General features: G+C 44.8%; 4 protein-coding genes across 14 annotated transcripts in view; 2 read left to right on the top strand and 2 right to left on the bottom strand.

Moving 5' to 3' along the window:
- Positions 1–4,424, top strand: part of LOC117141019 (protein furry) — a 47,634-nt gene extending 43,210 nt beyond the window's left edge. For 3 of the 11 annotated variants that reach the window (XM_033304286.1, XM_033304291.1, XM_033304287.1), the window contains 7 exons: positions 30–536; positions 902–1,528; positions 1,782–1,811; positions 2,310–3,269; positions 3,333–3,578; positions 3,637–4,003; positions 4,063–4,247. In XM_033304286.1, coding sequence (XP_033160177.1) covers positions 30–536; positions 902–1,528; positions 1,782–1,811; positions 2,310–3,269; positions 3,333–3,578; positions 3,637–4,003; positions 4,063–4,247 — 2,922 coding nt within the window. Of the gene's footprint in view, positions 1–29; positions 537–901; positions 1,529–1,781; positions 1,812–2,166; positions 2,215–2,309; positions 3,270–3,332; positions 3,579–3,636; positions 4,004–4,062 lie in introns of all 11 variants that reach the window. The other 8 variants (XM_033304292.1, XM_033304289.1, XM_033304293.1 and 5 more) reach the window with 5 other exon arrangements.
- A 28-nt stretch (positions 4,425–4,452) lies between these two features.
- On the bottom strand, positions 4,453–6,207 carry LOC117141026 (peptidyl-prolyl cis-trans isomerase D). The gene is made up of 4 exons (XM_033304306.1): positions 5,962–6,207; positions 5,628–5,872; positions 5,128–5,448; positions 4,453–5,058 (listed from the first exon to the last, which is right to left on the bottom strand). Exons 1-4 carry the CDS (start codon positions 6,041–6,043, stop codon positions 4,555–4,557), a joined length of 1,152 nt encoding a protein of 383 aa, XP_033160197.1. The 5' UTR covers positions 6,044–6,207; the 3' UTR covers positions 4,453–4,554.
- A 594-nt stretch (positions 6,208–6,801) lies between these two features.
- On the top strand, positions 6,802–8,679 carry LOC117141033 (odorant receptor 67b). The gene is made up of 10 exons (XM_033304315.1): positions 6,802–7,032; positions 7,094–7,193; positions 7,256–7,394; positions 7,455–7,649; positions 7,711–7,815; positions 7,870–8,038; positions 8,090–8,195; positions 8,257–8,358; positions 8,413–8,568; positions 8,623–8,679. The coding sequence occupies exons 1-10, from the start codon at positions 6,836–6,838 to the stop codon at positions 8,677–8,679; spliced, it is 1,326 nt and encodes a 441-aa protein (XP_033160206.1). The 5' UTR covers positions 6,802–6,835.
- Positions 8,680–8,724: 45 nt separating this feature from the next.
- LOC117141022 (probable RNA-binding protein 19) lies at positions 8,725–11,811 on the bottom strand. Its single transcript, XM_033304295.1, has 4 exons — positions 11,689–11,811; positions 9,380–11,637; positions 9,199–9,321; positions 8,725–9,137 (listed from the first exon to the last, which is right to left on the bottom strand). Exons 1-4 carry the CDS (start codon positions 11,722–11,724, stop codon positions 8,798–8,800), a joined length of 2,757 nt encoding a protein of 918 aa, XP_033160186.1. The 5' UTR covers positions 11,725–11,811; the 3' UTR covers positions 8,725–8,797.
- Positions 11,812–11,942: the final 131 nt, after the last annotated feature.

Below are 11,942 nucleotides of genomic sequence, written 5' to 3'. Positions count from 1 at the left end.
AATCATGTTTTTTTTTATCGATTTTGTAGGGCTGCACACACAGTGCCACGTATGAACCCACAATTACCCTGCTGTCCCAATTCGCACCGTTGCTGACCCTTCCCGTGTGTGATCCCACCCAAAGCTGCGCCTTCCCGATGAATGTAATCGCCCTGCTGCCCTACATGTTGCTGCACTACGAGGATGCCAATGAAATTTGCATCCGCAGTGCAGAAAACATTGCTCAGGTTTCAACGGAGCTGGGCGCAAAGCTGGAAAACCTGGGCACTGTGATGACACTCTACAGCCGAAAGACCTTCTGCAAGGAGTCGTTTCAGTGGACCAAGTGTGTGGTCAAGTACCTTCATGACACCTATGCGCACATGGGCCTCCACATGGTGGCGTTTCTCATCGAGGTCCTGGAAAAGGGGCCGCAGCAGGTGCAGGTGCCCGTACTGAATGTTATCCACTGCATGCTGCACTACGTGGATTTGTCGGCGCCGCAGGCTCAGAGTATAAATGCCGACTTGCTGAGGGCGATTGGAAAATATCTGGATGTAAGTAGAATATATGTATATGTGTATCTGGGGATTTCCCTCGTCAGTGCAAACAAAAAATCAATCTGAAACCCTCCATTAAAAGTAAAGCTATCTCGTTGAAACTTTAAACCAGTTCATATTATTATTATGTCATAAATCTGTCAAATGATAAGTGCATTTTGTTTATTGTAATTATTTTGCCTTTATGGGCCAACATCTAATCTAAATAACCAAGTGAGATTCTAATTTAGATTATTGTTGGTGGGCACTGAAATAATTCTTAAAAAGAAAACATGGTTTGATCAACCAACATTATTTATTACAATATTTATGTTTAAAACATGTATCAAAATGAAGTACTGAATTTTTTTTAATACTTTTAGACGGCTTACTGGAAGGACTCGCTGAAGATCCTGAAGCTGATCGTGACGCGGAGCTCGTCCTTGCAGGTAGTGCCACCCAGCGACGGCAGCAGCGCCGGCTTATCGTTCTCTTTCTATGGCGCATATCCGGACTCGGATATGTTCTGTAAAAAGGAACTGGCCGGTCGCACTATGGAATTTACATTCGACGTTTCGCAAACGCCACTGATCGGTCGGCGCATCCTGTTGAAGACGGAGGAGCCGGTGGCCGGTGGAGCCGTCTCCACCACGGGCAGCTCCTCGTTGAACTCCACTCTGACAAATGCCACCACTGTGACGGTGGCGCCCAGTGCTGCCCAGCAGCAAACCAATGTCCAGATGCAACAGCAGCGTGCCAACACCAATGTGGCGGCCCTGGCAGCCGCAGCAGCTGCCCAACACCAACAGCAGCAGCATGCCATCGGAGCTGGCAGCAGCGTGGTCGGAACACCCAACTCGCCGCGTCGGAGTGCCAGCCTGTCGCCGGCGGATACGGTGCCACTGAGCGGATGGAAGCGACCCTGGATGTCTCAGTGTCGAGTGCGTGAGTGTCTGGTCAATCTGCTGACCACCTGCGGGCAGCGCGTCGGCCTGCCCAAGTCGCCATCGGTAAGTGTTGCCCAGGATCCAAACAGCCGACCGCTTGTACATAGCCAGGTGCATGCCTTAGGCTCCCCTAGAGCTCCCCTCTTCTCATGCATTTTTGCAATTATCAATTGTGCAATTATTACCTCTAACTCTTTTTCTTTCATGTAAACAATACCAAATACCAATACCAAATCCAATACCAAACCAAAAACAAACTAACACGCATTATCATCATTAACCAATCAATCTGATACCAAAATCGAAAAATATCTAGGATGATTTCATAAACTCAATTTGCTCAAAGGTAAAGGACACGTTTCTATGTGCCGCGTCTAGTTTTGCTTTGTGTGATTTTAGTTCTCGCATGTGGTAGCTATACAGAAAAATTGTTATCATTTTGAATTTGTTATTTTTAGTTCTATTGAAATATTAAGCAAGCAACATGTTTTCTATGTTCATATCAAGTTCTTTTTGATATGAAAATTACCAAGATTATTGATCATCGTTTTTTGTTTTGTCCTGTGTTCCATTCCACACAATCGAGTCACACAAAAATACCTTTTTTTTTGCTTTTCTATTCCGTTGTTCCGTTCGCATGTGGCATGTTTTGTTTCAAACTGTACTTTTCGTTTATATACTCTTTATCTAAACACATTTAGTCGTTGAGCACGTCACTACTAACCGGATCGATTGCGACCAGACAAAGCGTAAGCTTTATCTCAATTACTCTTCTATACTATTCATCTAAATGTTAATCGTTATCTTTTGTGAACTTAACTAATCGCTTAAAATGTACATATAGGTGATCTTCAGCCAATCCTCGGATCTGATGGAGCGCCAGTCTTCGGCCGCATCGTCTACGGAAGAAACTTCCGGTCCTCAGGGTGACCTGAGCAGCGGTTCGAGGCGCGACGATGGTCAGCCCGATTTCACCGTCTTCAAGGACTTTGATTTCTTGGAGTACGAGGACAGTATTGCCGGCGAATCCACGGACAACTTCAACTGGGGAGTTCGTCGTCATCAGCTCTTCGAGGGCGATGAGGATCGCTTGAATTGCGGCAGTGGCATTGGTGGCTCCATTAAAGGAGGTCACTCATCCGCCTTTGAGGACAGCTTCAGTGATAAGACTCCCATTTTGAGTAAGAGGAAACGACAGATTGCGGACGATTCATCCGACGAAGAGGCTGAATCGGAGTCGCCTTTGGACGAGGATCATCGACAGTCGTTCCTGAAGTCCGGGTACAGTGCTGTGCCCCCCACATCATTAAGTCTTCGAGAGCGCAGGCGACGCAACTCGGTGTCGCGAAGCGATACCAGTGGATCCAGTGCTGGGGATTTGGGTGACCTAACACCCTGTAATGCCTCGCCACATCTACCGGGCATCATTCGATTCTCCGCCGCCATTCATGATGAGGCGGAGGAGAACTGGCGTCGCCAGGTGCAGGCTTTGTTGGTCAATCAGCCATCAGCCCACACCTCGGAACTACTGCAGCAGCTATACAGACTGATCAAGGAGCTTACTTTCAAAACGGTCAACATTTCCAAGGAGGCGAAGAAGTTCTTTACCGGCATTGGCTCACAACTGGGCAACAGGATCTCTCTTTTCACGGATTTGCTCAGTTCTCGTGCTGATCCTCCTCAGGTTTGGTGCAGCGATCTGCAGGCAACCTCACCCAAGCTCTTTGAGACGTTGCGTTTCAATGTTTTGGAGGTGCAGGAGCATCTTGAAACCTTCTTCGATCGTAAAGATCAGGTTTTGGAGGTATAACCATACTCATTTATGCTATAGGATGACATTTATTTAACGAAATTGTCTTGATCTTAGTGTTTGGATGCAGTGAAGACAAGTTGCAAACTGTCGCTCTTCAACGAGGCGGATGTGGCTGCTTCTGGGCTGGAGTTGCCAAGCACCTCCAGTATAGTCTATATGCCCTTCGATCCAGCTTCCACTGAGGTGGTCCTCGACTTGGGCCGCTCGCTTTACAAACTGATGTTCCAACTGTTGCTGCTCATCGAATCAAATCATAAGATATCCTCGAATGTTGTTAATCATTTCCGTATGAACGAAGACGTAAGTGAAAAGACTGAATTTGATTAAGAACCAGTTGTAATAACGAATCCCATTGCAGATGCACGACATATCCGATCTCTATGCCCTGGTTCGCGATGCCTTGGTGCGCTATATCAGCGAGGCCGAACTGGATTGCTTGGAGTCATCCACTTCGACGGAAGGCGAGCATACGCCAACGCCTTCGCCTGGCTTGCCTATGACCCCAGAGGAATTCGAGGCTGCCCTTACCGAGCACATCGATCTGCAGCGCTGGCCCAGCGCCATAGCTCATGTGCGACAGTATCGACGGATTTCAACGCTCAACGCTAGCGGTTATCAAAACGTTACCATATTTAGCTATAACAGCGCGGACAATCGGCAGAAATGGGATGAAATGTCCGTGATACTAAATGCTTATGCGCATGGTATTATGAAGGATCGCACAGGTATGCTAATAAGACAAAGATACAAGTGCTCCGTAACTGAAAGCTTTTTACTCTTCCAGCAGAAGCCTTTATAGTATCCAAATCCGACTCGGAGCTGTTCGAGATCTATGCCATTCTGTCGGAAAACTTGTATCATGTATCCAGCGCTCTGACTAACATGGAGATCAGCATGAAGAGCTACTCGGCGGGCAGCGCATCGGGCAATTCGCATCGCAGCGAACAGGACATTGTGACAAATCTTTAAAATAATCTGTAAACTAAGCTAATCGCAGAAGTAAGCTCCCTTTTATATGTATTCTTTTAGTGCGTAGGCTGCATATTAGACACTGCGGTGTACGTAAGCGATCATTATTATTGTGTACGAACAAATGTAAGTTAGGTACGATTCAATATATTTATCAATTACAGCACAATACGCCTATCCCTTCCATTTAAACGAAAACTAGCGCTTTACCTTCTTGTGGTAAACCACTGACTTGGTAAATCCAACATTTATTTATTAATAAGTATTTACATTTAAGAAGCCATGAAAATGGTGACTGGCTGCCAAGCTAGGCAAATAGATTTTTAAGGGCATTTCGTTGTTGTCGGTTGTACTGGGCCAGGAGCTGCTTGGTGCTGTTCAGTTCATTTAGGATCTGTTTATTCTCCGGCAGGAGATTGTGAGCCGTTTTCAAATCGTTTATGGCCTCCTCGTAGTTGCGCAATCCGCGTTGCGCCTGAGCGCGTCGATAGAAAGCCTTGCTACACTTCGGATCTCGGCGAATGGCTTCATTGCAAACTTCTCTAGCGCTCGTATAGTTGCCAATTTTTAGGTCCACAGCGGCTGCATTAATGTTGTTTACCACGGAAAAGCCGTCGACCTTGAGCAGATCTTCATCGACAAGGTGTTTTTTGAGGGGATTCAGCTGCTGCCAGCCGAACTGTCTGCTCAGGTAATGATAGTAGCGGTTCGCCTTGCGATATTTTGCCCGCGCTTCGTGATAGCGGCCAAGCTGATAGAAGTGATTGCCCGATTGGCGAATGCCCGTGAGAAGCTCCACCGCCCCATCAGCCTGTTGCACAATAAGCAATGTTATTGGGTCAGTGCTAAAGTTATGACGGAATATATAACCATAACTCACTGCGAACTTGTCAAGCTTGCGCGGCCAGTCTTGGGGATAGGCAGGCAACTTGTCCGCCGTCTCGTCGTTGCACTCGATGCCCCAGTCCTCGTTGTGAGCTATCTCTCCGCAGTCCCGTATCACGATCACCGCCGTCGGATCGCCTTCGTCATTGCAGTTTTGTTCCATTTCAGCTACGATACCCAAGCCACGTAAGACACGACCTACGACTACGTTTGTTCCATTTAGATTCTCACAGCCTGCGGCCGAAATGAAAAACTGCGAGTTGTTGGAGTTCGGCTTCCCGTAGTTGGCCATGCTGACCACGCCCTCTTCGCTGTGCTGTGGGAGATTATCGGTTATATGATTTGGTTATAAGAGATATGCATGCATGGTGCCAGCTTAATGTCAAAAGATTTAAATCTTATTACAAGTGTTTAACTATTAAAAATAGATCTTATTCCATTGGAATTAAGAATGTAGAGATATCCGTGACCTCTTTTTTGTAAAATGGAACTTACTGAGAGTTCAAAGTTCTCGTCATCGAAAACTGGTCCGTAGATGCTCTCGCCGCTACTTCCATCGTTCTTGACCACATCCCCGCTCTGGACGACGAAGACTCGCTTGATCTTGTGGAACTTTGTGCCCTTGTAGTGGAGCGGTTTGCCCAGAGTACCGATACCACATTCGCCCGTGCACAGGGCACGGAAATTTTCCGCTGTCTTCGGCACAACATCCTTGCGCAGTTCAATTATCATGCGACCCGCTGTGACAATATATATGTACGTGTCAGTAGCAGATTCAACTAGTTGGTTGGCATGGCAATGGCCTCAATCTCGGTCAGATTCCACTCACCATCCTCCTTGCCAATGGAAATGTCCAGGTAGACCAGTGGATTTGTTGATTTCACCGGACGGAGCAGCTTGCGTTCCTCCATTTTAGCCCTTAGGGGCGGGCCTTCGCTAATGTGACTTATCACTGCCCGCCAAGTACTCCAGACAAGTCCAAACTGATATTATCGCCCGATTTCTGAGTTGCGAATAAAATTGTTTACCTTATTTCGCAGTGTGACTGTGTGGGGATAACGGCAAAACACCTGCAACTCGCAGTAGACAACGAATGCAAGACAATCTATGTAAATTTACATCATTAGTAGAAAAAAATGTACATATTCGAGTCAAATGTATAATTTAAAGTAACGGACACAATTTTCAAAAATAAATGCAAGATTCTAGCCGCCACACAAGCAGGAACCATATTTTTGTAACAATATTTGGGTAAATTCAACGACATTACAGCGGTTGAGGAAATATTATCTTCCCTTTACCATACTGTTGCAAAGTCAACAATAAAACATTATTGTTGGAGCTTTTAATAACGTGTTTAATAATATATATCTACACAAACTTAGAAAAGTAAGGGATTTAGGGATTTCTTTAATTTTAAAGATGTATTAAAAGTCAAGGGGATGTTTCCGCTTACTCGATATTGCTAACACTAATACCAACAGTGTCCGACTTTAATTTCATTATTAGCCTTTTTTGAGGCCTTTGTAGCCATGGACCTTCGATGAGTTCTAAATTTTTAATGCTTTTGAGTAACGCCCATCCAATTTGTATAATTATTTGTGTCTCCTATCGAGTTGCACAATAACCACAACGTATAGCAAATTATTTGGAAGGAACCATATAATTTGGAAAGCCTAATTGAGACCCGAAAGCCATTGCAAATGCATAAAAAGCGTAGGATACGAGCTCTCTTCAAACAGTACAGTATTCATCAATACGGAATGCAGGACCAACTGGATCACGAGCTGGAGCGGATCGACAAGCTGCCAAAACTGGGCCTTCTGTGGGTGGAGTACAGTGCCTATGCACTGGGAGTTAATATTGCACCGAGAAAGCGCAGCTCCAAATACTGTCGATTGTATGGTTTACCCTACTATATAACTATATTTTTTTGGTAAATTATGGTCTTTCTTATCCAGAACTCGCATTGCGGTATTGATTGTTAACTTGAGCATCATCTACAGTTTGGTCGCCTTCATCATGGAGAACTATATGATCTCCTTCGAGACCTACGTTGAGGTTTGGTTTACTGTGGCTTATACTTAATCTGCGTACCTCTAATCCATTATATTTTATATTAGGCTGTTTTACTTACCTTTCAATTAAGCGTTGGTGTGGTCAAGATGTTTCACTTTCAGAGCAAAGTAGAATCGTGTTCCCAACTTGTGTTTTCTACAGAGACTGGCGAGGTATTAAAGTCACTGGGTCTTTTCAATTTGGGTAAGACAGTAGAATCAGTGATATCTGTTCTTTAATATATTTTGAACATTTCAAAAACAGAACTGCCGAGAAAAAAGGAACTGCTGAGCTCAGTTAGTTTGATTTTGCTTAACAATTGGATGATCATCGATCGTCAGGTGATGTTCTTCTTCAAGATCGTTTGCATGCCGGTTCTATACTATTGTGTGCGACCATACTTTCAATATATCTTCGATTGCTATATCAAGGATAAGGATACATGTGAAATGACCTTGAGTAAGTGACTACTGCTTTAGCTACTATTTGAACGATATAATTTAATTAATTTATATTACAGCTTACCCGGCAATTGTGCCTTATTTGCAATTGGGAAAATATGAATTTCCCTCCTATGTGATTCGCTTCTTTTTACTTCAATCTGGACCTCTTTGGTGCTTTTTTGGTGAGTCTTTGAAGTTTTTTACTTAAAAAATAAGTTAACAACTTTTCCCATTAGCGGTTTTTGGTTTTAACAGCCTTTTCGTGGTCCTTACCAGATATGAGTCTGGTCTGATAAAAGTACTAAGATTTCTGGTCCAAAATTCCACATCGGATATCCTGGTTCCCAAGGACCAAAGAGTCAAATATCTTCAATGTTGCGTGAGGCTTTTTGCTCGCATATCCAGGTAAGAGGATAGACTGTTTAAAACGAACTCTTCTAACCACTTTTCATTTAGCCATCACAATCAAATTGAAAACCTCTTCAAGTATATAATCCTGGTTCAGTGTTCCGTGAGCAGTATTTTGATCTGCATGCTGCTCTACAAGATTAGCACAGTTCTGGCAAGTTGATTGATAAACTTTATAGTGTATACATCTATTAACTTAAAAATTGTTTCTTTAGGAAGTTGGCTGGGTGTGGATGGGCATGATTATGGTCTACTTTGTGACCATAGCTCTGGAGATCACTCTGTACAATGTGAGTGCACAGAAGGTGGAGAGCCAGGTATATTATATTGTATAATATTAATGTTTATGCAAGTAATTATTGTATTTTTAGAGTGAACTGCTGTTTCATGATTGGTACAACTGTAGTTGGTATAATGAGTCTAGGGAATTTAAGTTCATGATCAAAATGATGCTGCTTTTTTCACGTCGAACTTTTGTTTTAAGCGTTGGTGGGTTTACAAGTCTATCCCACAAATTCCTAGTGCAGGTATTGTATTGAAATTGGCTTTTATTTCATACCACATTAAGATGCCACTTTCAGGTCTTTCGGTTGAGTGCAAACTTCTTTCTGCTCCTGCGCAACATGAACAACAAATAGGTTGCATAGCATAGTTATTGCAGTTATTAAAACAGAGTCGTACAGTTTTGTTCATAAAAATAACAATTTCTATTTATTATATCGTGAACGTTCTACACATTCAAGCTACGTCTGAGGACTATTGCTCCTCCTCTTCGTCGTCATCTTGATTTGGCTGCACACTGCCCTCCACATCGAAGAAGGATTTTCTACTGCGTTTGGCCGCAGTGGCCGCTTGACTGCCATCGAATTTGGCCGCCGTCCGCTTGCGAAGCTCCTCCACGTCCTGGTTGTCGTCATTGGCGCTCCACTCAAGTACCAAACGACGACCGTAAAGATGCGTACTGGCGCTTAGGGCGTCGAAGGCGCGTTTGGCCTCCGCCTTGGACATGTAGTCAACGAAACCGAAACCACGATGCGCATCCTCGCCCGTGGTCGCCTTTTTAGGAATACGTAAGGATCGCAGTTCGCCAAAAGCCCTGACAGCACGGATTAGCAATAGCATTAGAATTTTTCCTAACAGGTATGACCTATACGTACTTGAATATATCTCGAACCTCGCGGTATTGTGCCTGGAAGGGAATATTTCGTACCAGGATTTTGGTTCCCGTTTGCTTCTTCTGTGAGGCCAGTCGCCGTTGTGCACCATCATTATCTTGGGTCCTGGAAAAGATTATAACGTTAGCAAACTAAAAGTATCCTTTTATGTTCCGCGGCTTACTTGAGCACCCGATCGCTGCGCTTCAGTTCGACGGGATTACCATCTATGTGGGTGAGCTGCAAGTTCTTGAGAGCATGCTCTGCCACTGACGACTTCTTGAACTGAATGAAGCCGTAGCCTAGGGACTTGAATTCCCGGGGATTCTCGGGATCCCTTCGTTTAGCAATTTCAACAGTGTGAATGCTACCCAAATGGCGGAAGTGTTTCTCCACGGTTTCTTGTACGGTCTTAAAGTTGAGGTTCCGTAGAAATAGTGTTGTATTCGGTTCGGGTTCATCATCGGCATCCTCTGCCCTAGAATCCTCCTCCTCAGCTTTCACATCATTTACAATCGGTTTCTCCTCCGGCTTTGCCTCCTCCTTTGGTTTCGGTTCCGATTTATGAATCACTGGCTCTCCACTAAGCGTCTTGGAAAAGACGTGTTCGGGAGCCCACTCCAAATAGAGTGGGGCATTCTTGAATTTGCTGTAGGCCAACTTTTTAAAGGCTTGCCTCGCTTCCAAAGGATCACAGTACTCAATAAGTGCCGTAACGCCACTGGGAGGTAGCACAATTCTGCCAATTGGGCCAAATCGACTAAAGATGGGGGTAATCTCTGAAATTTCTGTGGCCGCTGGCAGATTCTTGGCCAGTATAACAGTGTTGGAGCGTTTCTTTGCGGGCTCATCAAAAGCATCAAGACGAACGCCTTCTTCCTCCAGAAAGCGCTTCATCTCGATGACGACTTGGGTTTCTCCCAAAGCCAAGCGCACGGCGGCACTACTGCCACCATCGCTGGTGTCCAGTATGCGTTCCTTTGAGGTCTTAAATTGCTTGGCGAGAATTTCTGCAACAGCATTGGCACCCAGAAACAATGTGTTCCAGCCAATTGGTTTTTGGGCGTTCTTCTTGAGTTTCAAGGCCTTCTTCTCTTTGAATGACAGACTGGCATCGTTTTCATCCAAATCCTCTTTCGGATTCTTTTCGATGTCCTTGCTGGGCAGAAGGTGCAATAGGCGGCCATGGAAATCAGTGCCATCGAGGGTATTAAAAGCCTTTAATGCGTGCTCCGGCATCATGTACGTAACTGTGCCAAAGCCTTTGATTTTCCGTGTGAGCTTGTCGAGGGGCAGGTTTACCTCCACCACGGGACCGAACTGCTCGAAAAGCTTGCGCAGATCCTCTTCGGTAGTAGTGTAGGCTAGATTACGAAAGAATATCCTCCCGGACTCGGAGATGTCATCTTCTTTGGATAAACTGTCCTGCTGATGCTTCCACTTCGCATTGCCCGCATCGACGGCGGCTGGTGCCAATGGTTGTCCACTCTTGCTCGCTTTGGTCACCTTGTTCTTCTCGGTAAAGTCAGAGAAGAATACTTGCTTGCCCTTGATGAAACTCTTGTTTTTAAGCATTCCCTTGGCCATGTCTTTCTCAGTTTTGAAACCTACGTAGCAGAAGCCGTGAACTTTGCTGGGAAGTCGAACGGAGTACGGTTTCAGGGGCTTGAAAAACTTTAGCACCTCCTGGCGCTTGGTGTTGTATGGTACATTGTGTATTTTGATGGTGAACAGCTCCAAATTTGATTTATCCGCTTTGGTTTTGGGTTTCTTTGCGGTAGCTTCGCCGGATGTGGTTGCCATCAGGGATTTCATATACTCCAGATCGCTGATGGGCTTTTCCGCTAATTTATCGGTATCTTCTTCCTCATCTGCCTCATCGTCTGAGCCATCCTCATCTCCTGCATCTGCATCCACTCCACTGTCATCTCTGCCAACTCGAGATTCTTTCTGCTCTTCTTCATCCTCTTCGTCGTCGTCCTTGTTTTTGTTTATTCCCAAATCGTTTCCCCACAGGGTTCGCGACTTGTCATGCGCCTCTAGAAACTCTTGGAATTCCGGATCGTCCTTGTGTCTGCTCAAAATTTGGTCCACCTTGTCAACTTTCTCTTTCTTCTTCTTTTTCTCAGACTCCTTGGCCTTGTCCGCCGCCTCCCTTTCCTTCTCCTTCAATTTGTCTAGGTTCTTCTTGCTGTCCTTGGCGTACTTGCTCCAAGATTGTGGCTTATCTTCGCTGCCCAAGGCAGCACAGGATTCGACGCGCACCCGGCTGGTCTGAATGCATGTGTTGTCAAAGTGCCGGATGGCCGACTGGGCCTCCTCCTCGGTGCTGTAACCCACGAAGCAGAATTGCCGGAATTTTCCATCGGGCGTGTATTTTAGTTGCAGATCCGTAATCGTGCCCTGGGCACCAAAGATCTGACGAAGTTTGTCCTCGGTAATCTACAATTTCAGTTTAAATAGATGCTTCTTTTTGCAAGACTACATACTCACATGCTTGGGAAGCTGTTTGACTATAATTCGTGACATGTTTTGTAGCTAATTTGCCGTGCTGCAGCTAAAAAATCATTTAAGAACACTTTTGTTTACAAACAAATTTAAACAACACGTGCATTAGATATGCAAAAAGAACGATAGTATCATCAATGCTATCGGTTATTGGTCGTCGATATTTTGTATGTTATCGAAAAGTATATCGTTCTATCGGTTTATTTACTTTACTTTTTACATGTATACATTACAATTTT

Source organism: Drosophila mauritiana, chromosome 3L (assembly GCF_004382145.1).
Source record: "Drosophila mauritiana strain mau12 chromosome 3L, ASM438214v1, whole genome shotgun sequence".
In the NCBI taxonomy this organism is placed as follows: Eukaryota; Metazoa; Arthropoda; class Insecta; order Diptera; family Drosophilidae; genus Drosophila; species Drosophila mauritiana.
Note: the sequence above shows the minus strand (reverse complement) of the source record. Positions and strands in the feature narration are given on the sequence as shown.